This window comes from Pygocentrus nattereri, chromosome 23 (genome assembly GCF_015220715.1).
Source record: "Pygocentrus nattereri isolate fPygNat1 chromosome 23, fPygNat1.pri, whole genome shotgun sequence".
NCBI classification, from domain to species: Eukaryota; Metazoa; Chordata; class Actinopteri; order Characiformes; family Serrasalmidae; genus Pygocentrus; species Pygocentrus nattereri.
This window is the reverse complement of record NC_051233.1, coordinates 16,000,019-16,024,592: the sequence shown is the minus strand read 5'-3', so window position 1 is coordinate 16,024,592 and position 24,574 is coordinate 16,000,019. Positions and strand designations below refer to the sequence as shown.

At 37.9% G+C, this 24,574-nt stretch overlaps 1 protein-coding gene across 2 annotated transcripts in view; it reads right to left on the bottom strand.

The window, feature by feature from the left end:
• Positions 1 to 19,578, bottom strand: part of ntrk2b (neurotrophic tyrosine kinase, receptor, type 2b) — a 32,608-nt gene extending 13,030 nt beyond the window's left edge. The window contains exons 1-13 of one of the 2 annotated variants that reach the window (XM_017724738.2): positions 19,005 to 19,578; positions 16,935 to 17,009; positions 16,755 to 16,826; positions 16,500 to 16,568; positions 16,177 to 16,322; positions 15,042 to 15,193; positions 8,172 to 8,304; positions 4,673 to 4,987; positions 3,951 to 3,965; positions 3,505 to 3,522; positions 3,365 to 3,393; positions 3,002 to 3,101; positions 319 to 507 (exon numbers count right to left, since the gene is read on the bottom strand). In XM_017724738.2, the coding sequence (XP_017580227.1) occupies positions 319 to 507; positions 3,002 to 3,101; positions 3,365 to 3,393; positions 3,505 to 3,522; positions 3,951 to 3,965; positions 4,673 to 4,987; positions 8,172 to 8,304; positions 15,042 to 15,193; positions 16,177 to 16,322; positions 16,500 to 16,568; positions 16,755 to 16,826; positions 16,935 to 17,009; positions 19,005 to 19,186 (1,495 nt within the window). In that variant the 5' untranslated portion in view covers positions 19,187 to 19,578. The remainder of the gene's footprint in view (positions 1 to 318; positions 508 to 3,001; positions 3,102 to 3,364; positions 3,394 to 3,504; positions 3,523 to 3,950; positions 3,966 to 4,672; positions 4,988 to 8,171; positions 8,305 to 15,041; positions 15,194 to 16,176; positions 16,323 to 16,499; positions 16,569 to 16,754; positions 16,827 to 16,934; positions 17,010 to 19,004) is intronic. The other variant, XM_017724737.2, reaches the window with a different exon arrangement.
• Between the last annotated feature and the right edge of the window lie 4,996 nt (positions 19,579 to 24,574).

The following is a 24,574-nucleotide window of genomic DNA, read 5'->3' as shown; positions in this document are numbered from 1 at the left end:
CCTTCCTTTTAGCCTTAGGGGCGAATACCAGTTACAGCAGTGAAAAACATACTTATTGCCCAGGTAAATGGTTTTCAACAATTTGCTAGGTGCCTAAGACTTTTCTGTGGGAAGGGCATCTGAGGATCATAGTTACAGAGAATCATAGTTACAGTTCTTATACCTATAAAATCTACCATTAGAGACCACCTGCCTATAATATGGTTGCCATGGTAGTGGAACCATAAAAACTCAAGCTAACTCAAGCTGGGGGTTGTTAGTGTGTGTGTTTGTGGGAAAGGGGTGTTGGTAGTAGCCTTGTGTGCCCTGGCAACTCACAAGTGTCTGATTTCAGCATGCTGCTGGGGTTACGGAAGTACTGTGGGTTCTCAATCACCGGTATCTTGGTCATGCCAATAATGACAGCATCTGGGCCCATCTCAGAGGATGATGGCGTGTTGTTACCATTGGAGACATGGTGGAGTGGACTTGCTGAGTCGTCGTCATTGCTGATAACTGAGGAGGAACCTGAGCAGGAAAAGAGAAGAATTACAAATCTTGTAAAGAGGCAGAATATCAAGTGTCATATATCATTTAACTGTAACTATTATTCTTCTGGCACCGCTCGAGGCAGCTGTCTGTTTCAGAAGTTCAGTGTATGCGTCTTATAAGTTTTATAAATAGTATCTCTTTACCCACATCACTATATCACCTCTCCTGTTAATACCCACTTTGCAATATGTCGTAACCTGCTGCTGTAATGACACTTTCACTATGCACTTTACATTGTAATATTGCTGCAACTCCTAGTTATGTCTATACTCATTGTGCTTTTAGTTTATCTCATACCACTCAGTGCCTACTATCATATAAATACAACAAACCTATCTCATATGCTATGTAAATATGCAAATACACACACACATTTTCTAAGCCGCTTCTCCCTCAGGGTCGTGGGAATATGCAAATAGATATACTTTATTTTTACTCCTACACTTATGTCTATTTTAATTTCATTTTTTTTCTGCATAATATATGTAAGTTTATGTGAAATTTTATGTCTTGCTGCTCCAGCACCCCCTGCCCCACGATCCTAAGGGAGAAGCGGCTTAGAAAATGTGTGTGTGTGTGTATATGTCTTGCTACTGAAACACTGCAATTTCCATTCAGGATCAATAAAGTTCTATCCATTTATCCATCCATCTACAATGCTACACATTCAAACACCCACTGAATAAACCATAAACATATTTAAAGTATTTAAGTATTCTAGAATATTTGAGCAATAATAACCTTGGCATCAAATGCCAGTTGCCAGAAAGTCAGAACAGAACTTTTGTAGTATTCTTTTCATATTCTTGCAGCTGACAATAAAACAGGGGTCAGAGGCTGCCCCAAGCTCTGTAAAATAGAGAAAAACCAAATATAGTGGACTACCAACAGACAGCCAAACAGGTCAAGGAGGCGTTTAGACTTGCCTGTACATTGTGTAGTAAATCATGTTGTAAGTTCTACAGCATATATCTTAACCTTATAGCTGGTGAGCTACAAACCTGATAAAGTTCTGATAAAACCAAGTGGGTGCTGAAGAAATAATGACAAAGTAAATAGCACCAAAATGCCTAGGATGACTTACAATGCCAGAAAAATCAAGAAAAGAAAGACAGAAGAAACAAAAATTGAAAAACCTTCTACAGAATAAAGCCCATGGTGAAAATCAGTGTGGCTTTCCAATGCTAGACACAGCTAAAGTAGCTTAAGGACATGTAGACTGATGCCAACCTTGCTCTATATTATCTGCTAAACATATAATAATTATGAATAACACATCTGAAGCCAATGAAATGCAATTACCAAACAACTACTTTAGCACCAGCTTTCAGGCATTCTAGATTAAGTATACTTATAGTCATTATACTGTTTGTACTGTAAAACAAAATGCTTTTCTTCACATATCCCAGCTTAGAAAGCCATGGTTGTGTCACACAACCCTGGAGTAGAGAGGGTTAAGTGCCTTACTCGACCCGACAGATCCATGTACTAAACCCACAACCATATGATCAAGTGCCCAGGGCTCTAACCACTATCCTTCCCCTGCCCCAGTCAACTCGTGCACATAAACACAAGAATGTGTAAACTGTAAATGTTACATCCAAATGTATATCTGTAGTAATTTAGGGGTTAAACCAGCAGCCCACATCTCAAATGATATGGCCCCACTTTTGCTAAATGTAATTGAGGCTCATACGGTGGATAGAGATTAGAGAAAGATGAAGCCTTTCATTTTTTTCCTTTTTCATCTTAAATGATGTAGCAGTTACTGTCATATGCATGTATGGTCATTATCATCCAACTGCTACACTATTTAAGGAGGAATGGAAATTAAAATAAGAAGCTGATTTCCTTTAATAGCTAAAAAAGCTAAAAACTAAGATGAGCATCAAGATATTAGTGTAACAAATTCAGCACAACTGTTTTATTCTGAAGCTGGCTGACACAATAGGCAGTATTCTACAGAACTTATTACATTTTTTACATTATCACAGGGGCCTAGTCATGGGTCAATGACAGACCTAGTCACCAAATGGGGTAAGACTATTTATCAAGCTGAATTTTTTAATGATAATGAAATCTGATTTGTTTTCTCTGCATGCTCTCACTTTACAAAATCTAGTCAAATCATTATGCTGCCCTCCAAGCTCTGCCATATTTTCCTCCCTTCCATATTTCCCTTAGCCCTGCTTAGCACCAGTTCCTATCTGCAATTGCTTCAATCCTTCAATTTATTTACAATACTCTGTTACTACAAAAACTGGCATGGATTTTTTAAAAACATCAAAGCACATGTCTATATATCACTTCAGTGCATCGAATCATCACAGGTAAGATATAAATGGACCATAGACATGTTCCATGCCCGCTGTAGCAATGTGTAGCAATTTAGTTTTTCCAAAATAAATCATTAAAATTTGAATTATGCTTAGTCAAGGACTAGAAACTAAGCCTAAACTAACATGCTTACCCTTCAGGCCAAACTTTGAGCTTCTTCCATACTTGAGAAAGATCAGCATCAAGATGCATCCAGTTAGTGCAACCCCAGCTATTCCCACCACCACATATACCTAGAATAGATTAAAAAAAGTCTTCATTATTGTCTTTCATTATAGAACAGTCTCACAGTCAGTACCAAACTGATTTCTCTTTATTTGTGCAAACGACACCACAGGTGAGTTTTCTCAAAAATGCATATTGTATTGCCAATATACTGTTTTTTAGATGAGGCTTCTAATCTGAAATAATACAGTTTCAATGTATTGTTTTACAAGTCATTAAATCAGACTATTGGGCTCCAGTTTCTATTTACTGAAAACAGGTCCACACTTACAGCAACTTTGTCTTCCTGTGGTGGAATCTCTAAACACAAGACCAAAATGTATCAACGTAAGTTTTATAAATATAACCAAAACGTACTGAAAATCATACACAATGCTCTCAGAAATTGCAAGAGAAAAAAAACAGACATACCTGGAGGAGTAGTTGTATCTAAGCAGAGAGTTTGCATACCAGAAGAGATAAATAGTTCCAGTACAGAACATGACAGAAAATGGTTAGTTCAAATTAATAGCCTATATTCAGCTGCATCCTGTAACATGGTAAAACAGCATCTACAGTTTTGTTAGCTCAGAAAAAAATATTATAACATAACATGGATGTAAAGAGAAAGAGCAATTATAGAAAAACAGGGGTTTCCAACGCCAATCCTGGAGGTCCACTGCTCTACTGAGAACCATAAATGTGAATAGCAATGGATAGCCGAGACTGGACTAGATAATCACTGTGGGTATACATCAAACACACAAGAATGTGATCATACATTCAGAAATTAAGCTAATCATTCATCCTTCATATATGTAATTAAATACAAGCTTCATGGATAATAAAATAAAGAATCATTTCAGAGAAAGACTTACCATAGTAGAACTCATCTGTAGAACAGAAACAATCAGATGGTTGGGGTTTGTTTTACACATATTTGCTAAATCAATAACAATGCTCAGCATGAAGCTTGGCTACAATCTTAATGTAAAAAGAGGTGCCAAAGGGTTTTTTGTACTGATGCCTCTTTTGGTTCCATGAAGAACTTTTCAGTGGGTGGTTCTTTAATGCAACGTTTTCATCCCAATCTATGTCACCTGTAGTGCATTCAATAAACTTAGATGCTTTTCCCTGTAAAAACTAAAAACAGGCTGATTCAAAACACACTGGCCATTGTTTTCTATTAGAAACATTTTTTAAGTCAGCTTTCTGTTCACAGGGACATACGTCTAAATCAGTGGCAATCAACTCTGCTACTGCAGATCTACCTTCAGTCACTCCCAGCTATGATTAAACACATCAGATCCAAATGGTCAATTCACTTAATTAGTTGGATCACCAAAGCTTTTGGGCTGGAGCAGAATTTTGAAAGAAAGCCAATCTCCAGGAGCAGGGCTGTTGACCAGTAGTCTAAAGTATTTCTATGGTAAGTAACTGTATAACTACAGAGGTGACAGACAGAGATCAGGTGTAAAAACCTCTATTCCTTCAAATAACCATCCACTTAAAAGGTGGTTCTTCCATGGAACTGCTCCAAAGAACTCTTTGGCACTCTATTTATAATTATGTACCACTGGCCACATGTGCCCAAGCCCACCTGTTCCTGAGTGCTCCACGTCAGGAATGTGCATAAAGTGTGCTGTGACATTCTTCTGGTCTTCACCAAATTCGTTGGTGGCCACCAGCGTGTAGACGCCATTGTGGATGTGTGTGGGGATGTCCAGCTGCAAGCAGCCATGGTACTCGCTCTCTGTTGACTCATGTATTTGTGTTTTAATGTAGTCCTGCTCCTCCAGTGGCTGGCCCTGGTGGTACCACTGCAGCTCAGGCTTGGGGTTGCCTGTCACGCTGAACGGAATGCACCAGTCATGGCTCCGCTCAGGCTCGTACAGCTGCAGGATGATTGGGCGGACTGACCCCAGCAAGGGGAGGGGAAGGAAGGTGGGAAGAGAAGGAAGGAAGGGAGGAAGAGGAGAGGAGAGGGAGAGTGACAATGGGGATGCAGCAGGGGAGCCAAACAAGAGGGGCGAAGGAGGAGTGTGGTGAGATTCTGAAGTTTGTTGGTAAACAGGAAGAGAGTGACAAAAGAGGGAAGTACGGAGGGGATACTAGGAGCAGGAATTGAGCAGAACAATAAGAAATAAACAGGCTTACTGGAGCATTAGGGACAGTAACACCAAAAAGAAACCTACATGTCAACAAAAAGGAAATAAAACTTTGAACTAAAACATGAATCACAGCTAATGAGCAGACATAATGAGGAAACAGACTAATAGGAATACAGACTAATAGATCCGGTAAAAAGGCTGTTGGTGTGTTTCACGCACTTTACTTTATATTTCCCTGTACTTTATACTGGAAAAAACCCTGTCGCAGAAGTCTTACAGCACTTATATTTAACTAAGGCCCAACTAATACATCAATTGGTTGATAATATTGGCTGATATTGAGATCTTACAAATGTATCAGTATTGACATAATTCTCACTGTTAAAGCACTGACAACATCTCAGTAACCTATGTGAAGAAAACTATTTGCTTATGATGATCTAATAGTCTTAAAAACACATCTATCCCCGCAATGCAGAACTGCTAAGTCTGAACATGAAACATTACCATACTTAAGTTTACCGAATCTAAATTTCAGCATTACAACAAAATAGTTAATTACATAAAACATTACACAAAACATGTAGACTGCTAATGACAAGTAATAATGAGAAAACTGACAACAAGTTGACTTTATGAAAAATAATATTTGAGAACTGACAATCATATTTAACACTTAGCACACTGACAGTCATAACAGTCTGAAAAATACTGTTTAAGTAAAATTATTCAGCAAAAAGATAAAATTTAGAATGTAAATAAAATCTAAAACTACATCAGCCAATATTTTCAGTTATCAGAATCTTTTCCCCACAAATATTTCATATCAGTCAGGCCACAACTAGTCAATATATGAAAGCAAATGTATATCATTGTTGTAACACTTTTTTTGCTTTTTACTTTTCATATCAACTGCCCTTTATATAGCTATATTTATAAATATTTGGACAGCAACAAAGGAGTTATTTCAGATGTTTACCACAGCATACTGGAGATTAACTGAAGTAATGAGTGTGAGCTGAAAGTGTACATTTAATTTGAAGGTTTTACTCCAAATCAGGTGAACTGCAATTATAATAATTTTTAGGGGCTCAAAAGTAAGTGGACAATTGGTTGACCAGTTCTTTGTTATTTATTCATAATCAATAATCATAATTCAAGTCTTGATAAAAAGAGTGGATTTCAAGTATGGCATTTGCATTTGGAATATGTTGCTATTAATTCTCAACATGAGGTCCAAAGAACTTTCATTACCCCTGAAACAAGCCATCATTATGCTGGAAAATCAAAACAAACCCAAAGATCGCAAAAACATTAGGTGTGGCCAAATTCACTATGTGGTATATTCTGAAAAAGTAAGAACAAACCGGTGAGCTCAGAAACACCTAAAGACCTGAAGACCACAAAAACAACTGTGGTCAATGACACAAGAATATTTTTCCCTGGGTAGGACAGACTTCTTCACAACAGCTGACAGGATCAAGAAATACCTCCAGGAAATGGGTGTATCTGTGTCAAATGTGAAAACTTATTTAGAGTAAATACAGAAGATTTACCACAAGATGTAAACTATTAACAAGCACCAAAAACAAGTACACCAGATTAGAGTTTGCTAAAAAAACAAGGCTTTACAGTTCTGGAACAAAATCTTATGGGCAGATGAGATAAAGATCAACTTGTAACCGAATGATGGGAAGTGAAGGGTACGGATAAGTAAAAGAACCAATTTCAGAGAATTCAAAGCATACCTAATCTGTGAAGTATGGTGGAAGTAATATAAAGCATGTGTCGCTGCCAATAGAATGTGTTCATTTCTATTTATTGAAAACTCTTCAAAACTCTTTGGATGGTACTTCACAGTGCAGATTGACAATGACCCAAAGCGTACTGCGAGACCGAGTCAATCATCTGACCTCAATCAAATCAAGCATGAATTTCAATCACTGAATGCAAAGCTGAAGGTAAATTGCCCAAAGAACAAGCAGAAACTAAAGACAGCTAAAGTAATGACCTGGCAGAGCAACACCATCACCATCACCAGGGCATTACCCTCACCAGTGTCTGCTGATGTCTATTGGTTTCAGACTTTAGGCAGTCATTGACTGCAACAGGACTTGCAGCCAAGTATCAAAGATGAGAATTTGTCATGAGATGTCAGTTTGTTTGATTACTTTAGAGCCTCTAAAGATGGGGTGAAATGGCATGAAAATGACCATTGCCCCACCTGTTTTTCCTGCTTTGTACTATAATACTTTATACTAACAATGTTTGCTGTCCGGTGTCAACCAGAGGAAGATGGGTTCCCCTTCTGAGTCTTGGTTCCTCTCAAGGTTTCTTCCTCCTGCCCTTAGGGAGTTTTTCCTTGCCACTGTTGCCACTGGCTTGCTCATGGAGGCTTGGAACTGGATTTTTTTTCTGTACTGCTGATTTTTCTGTAAATCTTCTTTGTGACAACACCTGTTGTAAAAAGCGCTATATAAATAAACTTTGCTTGCTAGCTTACATCTGATACAGGCAATGGAGATTTTGAGAGGTTTAGAACCTGCTGTGTTGGATCTTAACTCTCCATGGTAGTAGATCGCCAGGACCAGGATTGTACACCCCTTTCCCGCACTGTTCTTGTGATTTGGATGTAAATATCATCAAATTAAAGAATTAAATGAATTACTCCAATATGTTGATGTCCAAATATTTATCATGCTGACTGTAACATCTAAACATTTAATAACCAGTGGACCACTATAAATGGTCCAAAATAAATAAAACCTTGTTATACTATTGTACATTAAAGTTAAGAACATGTTTTCTTCTCCTATAAATTTACAATTTCTGAGATTCAAAGTTTGTTTTAACAGTGATGATGTATGCAAAAGACCTGCCCTTTCATTTAGTTTCCAAAACACAATGACATTGGTAGAACAGATCAATATGATAATTGTGCAGTTCAGCTCATTATCACAGACAAAAACACACAGGCAGAGTCCTTACAACGTATGTTGAGGGTGACGGAGGCTTCGTTTTGGCCCACAATGTTCTCTGCATTACAGGTGATTTCTCTCCCGTTGTCACTGGGGGACAGACCTGTCAGGGTCAGCATGGACTGCAAATCTGAAGTTTTAGTCTGATTGAGAGAAAATAGAGAAATATTGCTCTCACAAAAGTTTGAAAGAATGTGAACAATGAAAAGATATTCATCAGGCTATTTATACCTTGTCTGGGAGTCCATGTGGTTATAAAGCTAATCCCTGCACTAGAGTTCAAAACATTTTTTCATGTAGTCATGCACATACACAAAGTTGTTAGTTTTAACTCAGCTGACCAAAAAAAATTGCCTATGCATACCCATACAGAGAATGGCTAAACTTTGAGTCAAATCTTCAAACTTTGATATAAGATATATTTGTCTGTTAAAGACAGGATTAGTTACAGTCCAAGTTACTTTTATTAAAGGCAGTATTGAGAATACAGTTACTTTTTACTTAATTTTAAAGAGAATACCTTTAGAATACTTACCCACTAAATAAAAAAATACAATTTTCAAAAGAAAAATCATCAATGCTTGCTTATTAACTATTTTGCAATCAATGAATGGCATGTAGCAAACAAGCTTTGTAGACAAACTTTAAAGAGGACCTCAATTAACAGCTTCTTTACAAACTGATATTCCTACTAAAGCTTGAGTAGACTAATAAACCAATGTGATGAGCCAGTTATTAATCTTTTGAATGATGATCAAACTAATAAACTTCTCAGTAGTGGATGTTTTTGCAAGTAATAAGTGTTGTAATTGGGGGACAGGGGTAATTTAATTCATAGGCTTACCTGGACTGAAGCCCAGGGCCCCAATATTTCAGGGCCCCTGATTGGTTATTTCTTTCCCTTTTTTGATGAGATTTATTTTCCCCCTACCAGGCCTACCCAGTCAAACTGTGCAAGTATGTTTAAGCTGACTTGTTAAATTATTCAAACTTCATATGTTTTCTGTCAATGCTGTCACTGTGTTATGGCCGAACAAATTATTACGCTTTTTTTCAAATTTTTCTAAGGCCTCCAATTACTGTGGTGGACAATAAATGTAATTCATTACTGTACTTAAGTAGTTTTTTCATGTATCTACTTTACTTAAGTATTTCCATTTTGGGCGACTTTTTACTTTCACTCCACTACATTTCAAAGTCAAATATCTTACTTTTTCCTCCACTACATTTTGAAAAATCTGTCATTCCTTTTGGTTTTTGTGTGTATAAAAACATAACATGTCAAAACAAAAGAAGTGCTAAGCAAGAACACCAATCAGGGCACAGTGGTCACTTTGTTCTGAGCTTGTTTTGACCTGTTGGTCATACCAACCCAGTGCAAGCACACAGTTCAACGTCAGTGCAGCAGCGTAAAAATTTGGGAGCACATACGTCTACCTAAATGATGGAACTAACCTAACTTTGTGTAAATAGGCCACAGTATAGAAATAGGTACACATATGCAGTTGTGTTTCTTTTTTTCTGAATTCATACAAACACTTATTTTATAATTTTATGTTTATGAATAGAGACCTACATATCAATATAGTAAAGGAAAACTTATTTGTGAACCTGTTTTTAAAGCAAGCTTTTATTCAGCTTGTAACTAATTTACAAAGTAATCTTAAACTGAAACTTTGCTTGTTTGTAAAAGTGATTTCAGAGCCACTCGGTTCTGCCTGATGGAAACTGTTTGCCTTTAGTGTTTTGTGCTTATGATCATTTTAATAGACGCCAGTGTCACTAATTAATGACATTCTATTAAAAGACTGGTTTACCAAGAGAGACACTGGAGTATTTTCACCTAAAATGAGTTAATGAGTTACAAAAATGATAACAATACATTAGAGCCATAATTAATCTTTTAGTACTTTTACTTTCGATACTTAAGTACATTTGAAGCCAAATACTTTTGTACTTTTACTCAAGTTGATCTAGATGGCAACGGTCTAGAGTAAGGACTTCTACTTTTACTGGAGTAATATTTTACCTTTATCTCTACTTTAGCTCAAGTACATGATTTGTGTACTTCGTCCAGCTCTGACAACAACCACAACTATCTGCATTCACCACAAGCTCAGTTTGTTATCAGTGCACCAGTGTTTGAATCTGAAGTTCCAACCACTGTTAAAAGGTACATTGGAGCATGTGCAAAAGTAAGATTCCGTTCTGTAGAATATGTTGGTGTTGTTTTCTCCGAATTTGTTATTTAGAATGCTCTTTTGCTACAAAGGCTGAAGTGAACTTTTTGAAAATGCCAAAGCAAACATCTATCAAATATAAGACATGAATAAGCATTTTATATGCCTGCCATGGTCATATGCCTTACCTACAAAGATTAGGTTTAGGTTTTTAAGCTTTCTCTAAGTCATGTCATTTTCTTTCGATCAGTGCATTTGGACATTGTGTCTACCAAGTTAACCTACCCACTTTTTCATGCTTACCCAAAACTTTACTTCTTCCTGCTCCACTGAATCAGATGACATGCTACAGCTTGTCGTGGGCCTAGGCTGTTCTGACAATGTTGACAGTTTTACAGAGTAAACTGTACCACACACTGCAGGAGTGTGACAGATTGGATGCAGTAAGCGTATAATATATGAGCTCAAGTTCATCGCACATTACAAACCAGTGCCAGAATGCCCCTAAATGTATTCAGTTATGTATTTCGTTACAGTAAATAAAATAGTAACCTATTCAGAATACGTTTATAATACAGAACTTTACAGAACTTTTTGGTAAGGCACATGGGGAAAACACTGTTCCTCACTGTTACTGGTTGGCACCATTTAAGTGTGGCACCAAGTATGGCACCATTTAAGGTGGAACAAAAAAATTGAAAAAGAACATGGTGGATAAGAAGTTAACTAAAGCTTTGTTTAAGTTTATGCAGTAGTGAATAGATGATGAATGGTTATATTGGAAGTCACAGAAACAAAGGATTTCAGTTTTTGGAAGCTGTGTGTGACTAGAACCATAGGGTCCACAAACACTTGTACGCCCACATCCCCTGAGCAGGTTAAAGCGCTCCCTGAAGGGGGATTATGAGAGCAGCAGTGCACAGAAGCAGGTGATCAGAATAAAAATGATAATTTTCAGATTTAAATAATAATATTTAAATCATATATTTAAATAATAATATATTTTTATGAAATGTATAAACAGAAAAAAAAAACATGAAGGAAACTGCCAACCAGTAACAGTGAGGAACAGTGTTTTCTCCATGTGCCTTGCCAAAAAGTTCCGTAAATTTATTATAAACGTATACTGAATAGGTTACTATTTTATTTAATGTAATGAAATACATAACTGAATACATTTAGGGGCAATGTATTCAGTATTCAGCCATCATTACTTTTTAAAAGTATTTTGCCCAACTCTGGTTACAAATAGCAGTATAGAAATGTATTACTTACATACAAAGTGTCTCACAAAAGTGCAAGCTGAATCATATGTCTAAAATTCAAATCAGGACACAAATATTGACTGTGGATCTATTAGGCTATATCAAAACATTTTAAACACATAACACTGTGCTTATATGTGTTTTTATTTGTTTTTAAATTTTTAGTATAAAAAAAGATGCTGACTTTATAAGGCAGGACCAACCGTGACAGAACCAACAAAGTGGTTCTCATTTTGTAAAGTACAAATAAAACCTACATTTTTCATGTACAATTGAAAAATCAAAATCTTTTCTTTCCCATAGGTTCAAGTTCTGATTATTTTTTGGTTTGGCTAACAAAATTCTGATTGTGAAAAAAAAAAAAAAAACATGGAAAAAAAAACTGCTGTCAGAAAAGTGCAAAAGAATTTGGGTTTGGAAAGATATACATTGACCTTAAGTATGTTGATGTAATCAGTATTTGGAAAACTTGCCTGTGTGCTCAGAAAAGCCAATTTATCTCCACCTCAGGAAATTAGTCGTGAAGCAAATAGGAGGTGAAAATTTCGCTCAATAGGAACTCAAATTTTAAATCTACATTATGGATAGTGAGGGGTAATTACTGACAAGCCGCTTGCTTGGTTTAAAGCAGCCAGGGTTCCATTCAGTTGTTAAATTCCAGCAAATAACTGAAATGTCACAAAAAAAGAATAGTTTCCATCAGCTCTGTACAAGAGAATACGGCTCTACATGTCTATAAAAGCATGTCTGAGAAATATGGGCCTAGTTTACTTACAAATCTTTAATGATAAACAGTTGAATTTTTATTCACATGATCACTAAGACTAAACACACTGGCAAACATAATGGACATGTACATTAAACTGCAGCTGGCACCTTATATCTGTTAAGCATCTAATATCAATGTGTATTATTATGTTTTTTACTTTGATAAGATAAAGGTGCCTCAAGCTTATCATTGGGAGATTGTAAGCTGAATCCGTGGCTGGGAGACCAAAAGAGCATTACTGGCCTCACTCTCTCTTGGTGAGTAAGATGGCCCTCCCTCTCCCCCCATCATTTAGCGTGATGCTAGAAAACACAGCCGTCTGTTAGCTGATGTAACAGAATTTGCAGTCAGCTAGTGGTTGGAACTGGAAATGACTCAGTTATTTGCAAAAAGTTCAGTAAAATTAAAATTCAAAAATGTAAAAAGCTAAGATCAAGATATGTTTACATTTTTCATCAGTCCACTTACACCTGCTACCTTCTGCAATGTTTCATAGCTACGGCTTGGCAAATATGCAGTCACATGAAATTATTCTATTTGTGTTTACATTATACATTTAGAAAATATGCTTGCATTGCAATTTACCACATATAATTTAAATATTAAAATTATTCGCTTCAAGTGAGTGTTTTATCATGTGTATTTTGGCCATTTCATTTCATAGTTGCAGTTTTTATTAATTTATGTTAAATGTTTTATTCAGTATTCCAAATTATGTTGAATTGTCAGACAAAGAAAGTGCCACTCCTAAATTTAGTCATTGATATTTAGGTTAATTTATAAGTGCTCTCTGGACCCCAACCAGCACTGTTAATACACACTGTATCCCACAGGTTGCTGTTTTTAAGCAAGCACAAGGGACACTTCATTGTAAATATTACAGTAGTGACATTAAATATTAATGAAAAACATGGGGCTTTTAGGCTCCTGTGGTCTGAGTGTCTTATAGAGCTTTACAGGTCCATTACTGGGTGTAATAGAGATTAAATGTTTAAGTGCTTCTTCTTACTGAGCAAACAGTGTTATGCGTGGGCTATTTAGGCCTGGTGTGATGTCATATGGTTATAAAGCTTATGACTAAACTACAGTGTAAAGCATGTTTGATGTAGTCATGCACATAAACAAAGTTGTCAGTTTTAACTAAGCAGACCAATAGAAAAGCCACCTATTCACTAAATGACTCTGCATATGATTTGCTAACAGTTATGGTGTTAACTTCAATTATTCAGTTGTTTGTTTTATACCTTTAAACTTTCATATAGGATACTCATATTTCTCTGTTTAAAAAATTGAAATCTATTCCTTGCATACAGAAACTCACAGAAGTGTCAATTTAATCACAGTTCAACAATTCAGTGGAAGCAAACATTGACTTTGGACCTATTATGCTCTATCAAAACATTTAAAACACATAGCACTATGTTTGTATGTGTGTGTTTTTGTTTTCATACAATTCCAGTATAAAAAGATCCTTACTTTGTAGGAAATTGTTTCAAACAAAATCAAAGACTAATTTTGATTTTATAAAGTACTTTTTAAAAACCTACGTTTTTCAATTTCTTTTTACTGAGATTAAAGTCAGGGTTAAGTTTTGGTTTGGTTTAAAAAGTCCATTATTTACAGGTACACTATATGTCTAGAAGATTCCATACACCCCTTTTTATTAGTGCATTCAGGTACTTTAAGGTACATCCACTGCTGACACAGCATTCAATGCACACAGCTTGTATAATTTCTATGGAAAAGCATTGCTAAAAGAATGGGATGCTCTGAGGCAGCCAAAGTTTCAAAATGCCAAAAATGGAGGGACATACTCACAATTAAAGTCTTTATTTGAGCATGTACAAACTTTTGAACATTCAGTGTACATGATGTACAACATATATGAGAGATATTTTCAATATGAGGTCAATACTGAAAACCTCCAAGAAATGGGTAGGTTATATGCAATGGTAGTAAATTCAGGTCCAGAAAGTAAAAATCCTCTCTAGGATTTTGTTCCAGTTTCCTGGACATCTTTGCTGCTGGTGTGAGCCCATTAGAAAAGCCAGGCAGTTGGAACAAAATATTGAGATGGATTTGTACTCTCTGGATGTCTTAAAATGACAGCTCAAAACTCAAAAGTTTTCTGACGTAAATGGTAAAGATCCAGTAAAACCTTTGTAAGAGGCCCAGATTCATAGGTAATAGACAAAATATAAACATAGCTATATACTATGAAAGACTCTTTGTACTTTGTGTACAATAATTTTTATCCCAAATAACAACTAACGTCTTTTAACCAATATTAACTGCACAGTAGTGTTGAGTTTGTACTATATACTTGCCCAGTTAATGCCTTAGAACTTACCGTCATGTTTCCCAAAAAATATTGCTTAGCACTCTAGAGTCTGTACCTCACACTTAAATGGTTAATACCTTAAAGTTAAGGAACTGTAAAAGAAAGTGTTACCAATTGTTTTTTTCACTCAAAGTCAAATTCACTCAATTTTTTTCCCACCTGCCTAGAATGATGGGGGCATATGTACAAAAGTAATATTGCTGACTGGTGAAATTGAAGGCTTTATAAGGCGTTTTGGGTAACAGTCTTACCCAGTCTCCCTGTGGTATTTTGAATTCAATATCATGCAGCCAGTTGGCAGCTATGTTTTACAGCTATGTTTTACCTCATAGGCAGTTGTAAGTGGTGGATGGTCAGTAGAGTTCACGTTCCAGGAGACCACAGGGGCTGGAGCTCCAGAGGCACTACATGCTACTATTGCATCACTCCCTGCCATCTGGGTAACGACATTGGGGATGACTTCTACTCTGGGATACTCTGAAGAGAGGAAAAGTTGACAAGTTATTGATATGCTACAATTCTCACCTCAAGGCTACTCTTTGGTCATACTCTTGCAAAGAAAAATAAAGAGCCAAATAAGTTCTTTGGAGATATATCATATTAGGTTCTTTAAAAGAACATACGAACATTTTTCAAACTTAACTCTACCTCCTGCATGTGCAGCATACATTCGCTTAGCATTGTCTTTACCAAAAAAGGTAAAAAAAATGCATTTCACTTAGTAAAAGAAAAGAAAATCTGTTGACTCAAAGCAGACTGCACATTGGCTTGAGTTCTAAATATACTGTATTTTTAATATGTTTTTTACTTTACTTTTCTTAGAAGAATGTGTATGATTTATCATACATGGTAAGTACCATAAGCTACAGCTGGGCCGACTGGTTGATTACGTGGTGGTTCAATGGCATCTCTCTAAGGAAGCCTTTTTATGCCTTTGTTTTGTAAACCAAACTCATTTTCATTCAAATATAATATAGCAGACCTCACACCAAATTCTTGTTGAATTTCAAGATATACCTTCAAAATTTAGTCAAGTTACCTAGAACATGTTGAATTGAATTGAACCATTTGTCACTGTGTTTGCACACTGTGAAATTAGACTTCTGTATTTAACCCAACCATGTAGTGAAACACCCACATACATGCACACTAGAAAACACACACACTAAGGGGCAGTGAGCACACTTGCCCAGAGCAGCGGGCAGCCCTATCCACGGCGCCCGGGGAGCAATTCGTGGTTAGGTGCCTTGCTCAAAGGCACTTCAGTCATGGACTGTCAGCTGAGGGGATCGAACCAGTGACCTTCCGGTCACACGGCTGATTCCCTAACCTCCAGCCCACGACTGCCCCCAGTTCAGTCTAACTGTACAGAAAAGGCCATAGCAAGTCATTCTAGATGACTAAAAAAAATACGACTATAATGTAGTGAGTATGCTTATCTTTTTAGTGAATGGAATTACCACATGAGGGGACAGTGAGTTTAGAGAGGGTTTTTACTCTGCCCCCTTCTTGCAGACACTGTAGCTGATCTCGCTCACTGTCCTCCAGCCAGGCCTTGATCCACATGTTCTCACAGGCACACCATAGAGGATTTCCAGCAAGCAGCCTGTAATAACAGAGGAATAACATTAAAACACATAAATCCTAGAAAAATGAATCATATATTAAACAATAATAACAATTAGCCACGGTGGCTTTGTTGTAATCTGAGGTTTTCGTTGTAGTTTCATACAGATGGGTGACATGCATGGTAAGTATTGTAAACATTGTAAAGAACACTTACAAAGTTGACATGTTGCAGTTGCGAATCACTGTCCATGACAGTGTTGACAAATTGTTGTCTCTTAGATTCCTACAAATCAGAGCATTAAAGCTTACACAACATTCCGCAGAATATATTTCCATCAACAATAACATCTGATCTTACAGGGCTGTTTGCCATCATTCTCTCCTGTAGCTAAGTGAAAACACATACACTCAAAACCTAAGAACAATATTATTCACTATAACGAATTCCACAATAAAAACAATAACTTACAAATACTGAAGTTTGGCATTGTTGGCAAAGGCTTTTGAAGATACAGATGTTAGATGAGTCTTGGTCACTGTTCTGTATTGGACAAATTTATTTGGATGTTAGGCACACTATTTCTATATCTAAACATAGAAATCTAAAGTGAGCTTGAGCTATGAAATGTTTTAACTGTCAAATACTCACAGATTCCTGAGATTTGTGTAAAACTTCATGTGGTCCTCAGTGATTGTAAATAGTCTGTTCTGTTTTGTGATATATCTGGAATAAATAAATAAGATTATACATAATGTGATTTTACTTTCTTGTTTTGGAAAAGCTATTAATACCTTGAGCAGAAGAATACAGATAGATGCTTCCTACATTAGCAGCACTTGATGCAATTTAATGAAAGATAGATTAGCCAAAATAGGTTTTGGATGGTAACTAAGTATCACATATAACACATGGTAACATGTAAATATCACAGAGAACTTTGGAAATGGTTAAGCATGCCAACAAACATAATGTATTGTCAATGTATAGTTTTTTCCTGTTTTTTTCACTCTATTTTTTTGTTTTTTACTGCCCAGATCAACTGATTTACATATGATTTTTTCCACTTTGCTATGTACAGTTGGGTCCAAAAGTCTATATATATTTATATATATATATATATATATATATATATGCTATTTTCTGATAACAAGGACGACATCAACAAAAAAGAAACGTGCTGGTGAAATAAGTACGAATGAAACAACACTAAAAACAATGAAAGGTTTGGTATAGGACAACTGATCATTAGCAACAGGTTAATTACCGAGCAAACAGTTCTCTCATAAGCTCTGAGCATTGTATAGGCTGTGTGCTTGAGGCCTATGGCTAAATGCTGAGGCCTGACTAATTCTTTGGCACTGATCGTGTTCCCAGCTGGTCCAGGCGCCTGCATTGCTCGCTGCCCCATCACACTCGGCTTTAATGAAGGCGCTTGTGAAAGCGCCGTGATTGCGCCGTACGCGCCTAAAGTGTCTCCACGAGCCGTTGTCGTGGAAACGGAGTGACATATTTGCGTAGGCGCTGATGCCGTTCGCTTTGCGGACGCTTCGCTTGACTCTGCGCGAAACCCGAACGATATAACGGACTGGATATAGTGTGATTTCCAAACGACACGCAGGCGACCATTCTTATTCGGTGTTTGTGGCCGCGCGCGTGGACAGGATGTCCGTGAAAGGAGCAGGGCAGTCTATGGTTGAGATGTTTTCAACGTCCATATCATCTGACGGTCCAACCAAACGTCCCTTCACCATTCAGATGCTTTGGATAGTCCTCAGCAGCGGAGAATCACTGAAATTGACGTTTTTCCAAGTGTCAACCGCCACCAATTAGCTGTGTATGTCCAGAAAATTGAACTGCTATGTAAAATGTAAAAGCTGTGCATTTCTGTTTCGTTTTTATTCGTAGCCATCAGCTACAGTCAGAGACAGGAGACACTACACGCGTCCTTCAGATCGACATCTGCTCTGGCTTGGTGCCTTTGAGCTTGTAGAAATTTCATATAGGCTACTTTTATTTACCATGCTCCCCCCTTTCACCCGTTACAGATGCGCGCTCGCGCTACCACGGGCACACGCGCGCGCAACACACACACACACACACACACACACACACACACACACACACACACACACACACAAATTTATACATACATACATACACACACACACACACACACACACACACACACACACACACATATATATATATACACATACATACATACATACATACACACACGCGCGGGCGAACACGAACGCACACATACGCACACACACACGACCCTTTACGTTAATCTATAAGATGGTCGTGTAGAGATTTAGGATCGTAAGTATTTTTTCCATTTGGTGTCAATGTATCGATTTTCGGGCTCTCATGGTAGCTGTTCAGTATATAAGCCTGCATCAAACGGTGAGGGGATGTGGGAAGGTTATTCGATGTCACCCGTGGTTTTAGACAAGAGGATTTGTCTGAACCTCTTTTAAAAAATCCTCTACATATATCCTATATGGATACACTCTCAGTTAGTCGAAATAGCAATGCTGTTCAGAGAACCCCCCCCCCCAACACACACACACACACACACACACACACACACACACACACACACACACACACACACCATTTGTCTTCTGATTGACCATCTAGCTGTTACAGGCAGTGGCACGACACGTCTTTACGTCTCCTCTTCTCACCGTTTCACAGTCTGGCTGTACTTACATATCCGTGATGTTTTCCATGTCGGTCTCGGGCACCAGGATGGGGAACTCATCGATGCCAGGCTCTTGGTCGACGCACGAGATCCTTGAGGTGTTACATGAGCAGGATGCGGGACAAGAAGAGGCGAGCTTCAGCAGCCCCATCAAAACAACATAAAAGCTCCAGCGAGCCATTCCGACCATGGTAGCTCTCCGCGATAGTCCCCCACCACCACCTCCACCAACACAGCCACCACTCGGTAAAATCACTTATTCCTCTCCTCCACTGGCGCCCCGCTCGCCGCCGCTGAGGTGCGATGCGCAGAGCCGCTGGGCGCCGCTGGGCGACACTGTCATGGAGGGAGCCTGAGCTCAGCAGAATGGCGAGATCACACCATCACAGGTCGCCGCCGCAGCTTGGGGACTCCAAGACGCTTTCCTCTTCGTTTCTGTCCTTAAAGTCCAGCTAGAGCGAATTCTCGACGCAATCGCAAAAGAGAAAGCCGTCTGGATCCGCCACCGATTTTTCTTTTTTTGCCGTGGAATCCGAGCGGAGTAAAATCCGATAGGCTCCCCTTTAGCACGGCCGAGCAACTATAGCCAATCTGCAAAGCGCTTGGCTGACAGCGCTTCGGTCCCGCCCCCTTTTGTCCCCCTTCACTTATCCCCCCAGAAAAGAGCTGTGAGGTAGGGATGGGCGATACTACTACATTTCTCTTCGATACTGAAGGCTAATATCTGCGTACCAATACTTTAAAAAATCGGCTTGAAAGCCAGTAAATTTGACCATCAAAAGTTGTAATTATAAATCTTTGCATTATTTTTAAATAGCCACATAAACTGTTCTATAGCAAGAAATAGCTCCATATGATTTGCAATTTTAGAGCATTTACTCCACCGCATTTGATTGTGTATAAGAAGCTAGCAAAAAGCAGACTAGTTCACTAGTACACATTTATTTGCTACTATTTTTTTTCGCTTTTAACGCATCAAATACCAATTCAATAAAGACACAATTTAATTACAAAACAGATATTCGGTTTACTACTTAAAATACTTGACACCAGTCTTTTCATGTAGGGATCGATTTTCAAAAGAAACATCAGCATCGGTAGTATCGATTCTTCAGTACTGATCCGCCCACCCGTACTGTGAGCTGAAACGCACTTTGCCCTGCTGGAGTTTCAGGCTGGTGCGGTGCTGCATCGGCTCCATGCGATAGAGCTCGTCAAAGCCGCTGCCCTCCAGAAAGCGGCACAGCGCGATAAAAGCGTGGCACTATGGCGACCGAGGAGGAAGAAAAGCGGAGAAGGAGCCGGGGAGCTGCGCGTGCGAGGAGGAGGTGGAGCACCTGCGAGAGCCTATCGATTAGCCTAGAGTCGAGGACAAACACATCTGTGCCAGCAATCACCGTAATCACATTTAGCTGAGAATGTTTAAGATACTCCGAGCGTCGTTATGTGGGCAGTTTATCACTGATACTGTCAACATGGGTGATCTCAGGTAGATACGGCTTCTCACGAGCGCATTAAACTCTAACGTGGCCTGCAGATGTAAGCCCGTTCTCCTTTCCAGCCTTTTCAGTGCGCTATGGCGGCATACGAACGCACTAAGTTACTGTTGTTGTTTTTGAGCTAGCATTATTTTAAAGCGTCGTTTAATGCTTAAGTTGAATTCGTATCGCTGTTTTCAGCACCGCCACAACTTCACGGCTGGCCATTGCCAGAGTGTGACGTACAGTCTGACGCACAAGATGGGCTGCATCTAAGAAAAAATAATTACAGAACAAAACTGTCCGCGCCACGGCTATAGTAAGTCTTGCATTCCAATCGAGTGCAATGATGGTGGTGCAGAATATTTAAAAGCAGGTGAAGTAGTAGCTTGTCTAGTGAAACACGACCACTTCTGTGCTTATTCCGTGTTTCTAAGTGAAGGTGCGGAGACGGACATGAAGCCTGTCGATTAAATTCTCACTTACAGATGTAGACCATCAGACATGTTTTCCCGTCACAACTACACCATGTGTATTTTTCAAAAACTGGGGAGTGCAGAAAGTCATGCTGATCTAATGCTAGTTCTGAAGCCCCACATTATTGACGTACTGGCCATTCCACATGAGTTCTCTGCTGGCAACAGGTTATTTGCACGTATTTTTCTTTTGGTTCTTCATCACATGCACATGAAATTAAGGCATAGGCTCTCGGAGGATTGGTTTCACGACCACACACGGGGGGGGGGGGGGGGGGGGGGGGCGGCAGTCCAATTTATGGAGAATGGACAAGTGTTGACCACAAGAGGGCGGAAAAGACACGATCAAATGGGCTGTGGATCGACCTAAGCGGCACTGTATTGAGTGAATTTGAGGTGACGCACATTACAAGTTGTACCATAAACTACCACGTCGCCTCGGTATTCAGTTATATTTGGCAATACGTCGGTTGGATGTTTAACTAACAGAAAAAGACAGAGACACAGTTTTTACGAGAGTTTGTCGTGGGAATGACGGCACTATCGTACATCCCATTATGTGGTACAGCTTTACAAGTTTTGTAGTTCAATCGTATTTTAATCTTCACAGTAACGGCTCGGCAAAATATTCAGCTTTAATGATGTTTTCATAGCTGACGTGCTTGTATGGCGCAAGGCCCCTTTCCCTACCCATAGGTCATACTGTGCAGACAATCGGTCGGTGAGATAAAAAAAAGAAACTATCACAGTCGTTCCGTTAGTCACTAGAATGCCTAATATAAATAACAACCGCCAAAATCGAGTGACTGAAAAAATATTGCGTATAGTCCCTACGTCTGACTTTAGCATTCGTTATTGTGACATGGTTGCCCAGCACACATTTGAGATGAGGTCCTACAAATCTAAATAAACAAGCAAAAAGGCAAAAAGGCCCTGGTGTTGAATGATAATGTGACTTTCCATACTTGGATGACATCTAGTACTGCAAACACCAGCTATGAAGTGCTCCTAATGCACTTATAATGAATTTCATATTTACTTCAGAGGAGTGCTGATGTCCTCTGCTGTTTATCCGATGAACTGCAGAGTGCTAGAAAACAGATGTCCTTCTCCAGCACCGGAGGGTACACAACGTTTAAAACATCACATTGGCTCTTGAATGAATGTGCCTAGCACAGACGTCCAGTCGTCTAATAAATAGCCTTGCGTGCATGTGTGCCTCGCAGGCTGTTCACAGTAGAATCATAAAATTTATTGTGTAGCCTGTAACTGTATCTATAACCCTAGCTACCATAGTGGTGTATTTGTTTACAGCTTTAAATAGCAATTTTTTGGGGTAATGGTTGCTTATAACTCAAAAATTATTTTTAAACCTTGTATTAGGCCAGATCAGTTACATTAGATGCACTGTGCTTAGAGAACAAAAAATATATAGGCTTAATTAATGTGGAGTGATATCAACAATACCTTTAAACTACATGTCCTTTCTGTGCATGTTTAAATAAAATCTGTTCACTAATGGTTGAGGATCTAATTGATTCTTTCCATAATGGAATGTTATTATTGCTGTTTTTATGTGTTAAAAAAAATGAAGGTAAGGTTTATATTCAGCTGACTTCAGTTGGTGACTTCTGACTAATTGTTAAAGAAGAGGAAATTTTGAACAATGTAAAATATGCCTATAACTACGTATGTCTACACAAATGTGCCCAATGCATTTTAGTAGATAATCGTCCTTGAAGATTCATTATGTCTAAGTGGAAAACTGAAGGTTTAGATATTCAGAAACAGATCATAGTTTTGTTAGCATGGAGATGTTATTAATTCATAATAATTTTGAATTCAATAATTTAATTTTAAAAAGTGTTTAAAAATGTGATTGAAGTGTAGGCTTTCAGTGTTAATTCAAGGGTTTTAAAATATTGCAGTAAACTGAATTGTAGCATTTTCTATGTAGTTCCTCTATTTTCACAGGCTATTGACTATTTAGCAGTTTCATGGACAGGTGTGGCCTCCCTCTTCAGTTTATGACATATGTAACACATATAAGTCTAAAGTTAATTTTAAATGTTCAATAAGCATTTAGTCACTATCCATGGGAGCTCTCAATATGCACCCAAACAGTGCAATGCAACTCAAACTTTAGGAGTGGCCGAATTAACAATTTGGTACAATCTTAAAAAAGAGGATGCTCAGCAACACCAAATGGCCTGGAAGATCATGGAAGACAGTTAAAGAGGATGATCACAGAATTCTTTCTATGGTAAAGAAAATCCCCCTCACAACACTTTGAGGGCTTACATCAGTCTATCAGGTCATCAGTCCCTCACAGCACTCAAGAACATAAAAGCCAAATGAGACTTTGGTAGAAAATATCTAAAAAAGCCTGCCCAGTTCTAGAACAAGATTCTTTGAACAGATAAAACCAAAATTAACTTGTACCAGAATGATAGCAAGAGGAGAATATAGAGAAGGAAAAGAAGGGCTCATGATCCAAAACATACCACATCCATCTGTCACACATGCTGGAAGCAGTGTTATGGACTGGGAATATGGTTGCCAGTGGAATGGCATCACTAGTGTTGTTTGATGATATGACTGTTGATAGAAGTAGCAGGATGAATTCTGAAGTGTACAGAGCTCTACTTTCTGCTCAAATTCAGTCAAATGTTGCAAAACCGATAGGACAGCACTTCACGGTACGGATGGATAATGACCCAAGTTAGACAGATCGACAAACAAGCAGCAACTGAAAGTAGCTGCAGTTAAGGGTGAGAAGGGAGGAAATTCAGCTCATAGGAGGAAACTTAACATTTGAAGAAGTTCACCTGTTCCAAACTCCATCCTGCTTAGGATTTACATCTAAGTATTAAGAATAATCTGTTTTTATAATTGTGTTTGTCCAACACAATTATGAATATATATATATATATATATAAATATATATATATATATATATATATATATATATATATATATATATATATATATATATATATATATATATATATATACTTGTATGTAATACTCACCGATTGGCATCAAAGCACTATTTATACAGTTTCACTATTTGTACTATATTACTGTTACTATTACTTATTACTGTAGGCCTAAGTGTCATCACTGACTATAACTTCACTGTGTCACTTAGATAATGATAGTGATGTTTTGATACTAAAAGATTTGTTCCTTGCCAGTGTTGATTTTGACTTGCTCACCACAACTAAATTCACATTTCTGTAAAGTTGCTTTGAGGCAATGTCTAGCCTAATACAAGCACTTAATGTATCATTTCATATTTCAGTAAAAACAAAAGACATTGCTAGTTAAAGGCAAACAAATGACCATATGTACATTAAGATCTTCCTCTTTCAATAAATTTACTGAATGGAATAAATAATCTGCTGAAGTAAAATTAAATTACACCAGAGTGCTACAGGTTTCTTTCTTTGTAACCAGGTTTACAAAGAAAGATTCATTTTGCCTAAATGGAAGACTAAATTTTGTACTGTATTGGGATAATATGAATTGTTTCCTCTTTCATTAAAATTTCTGAATGAGAAGTGCAGTTTTGTGCGTTTTGAAATATAGATCCAGTGTGCAGAAGGAAAGCTGGAGAAGGAT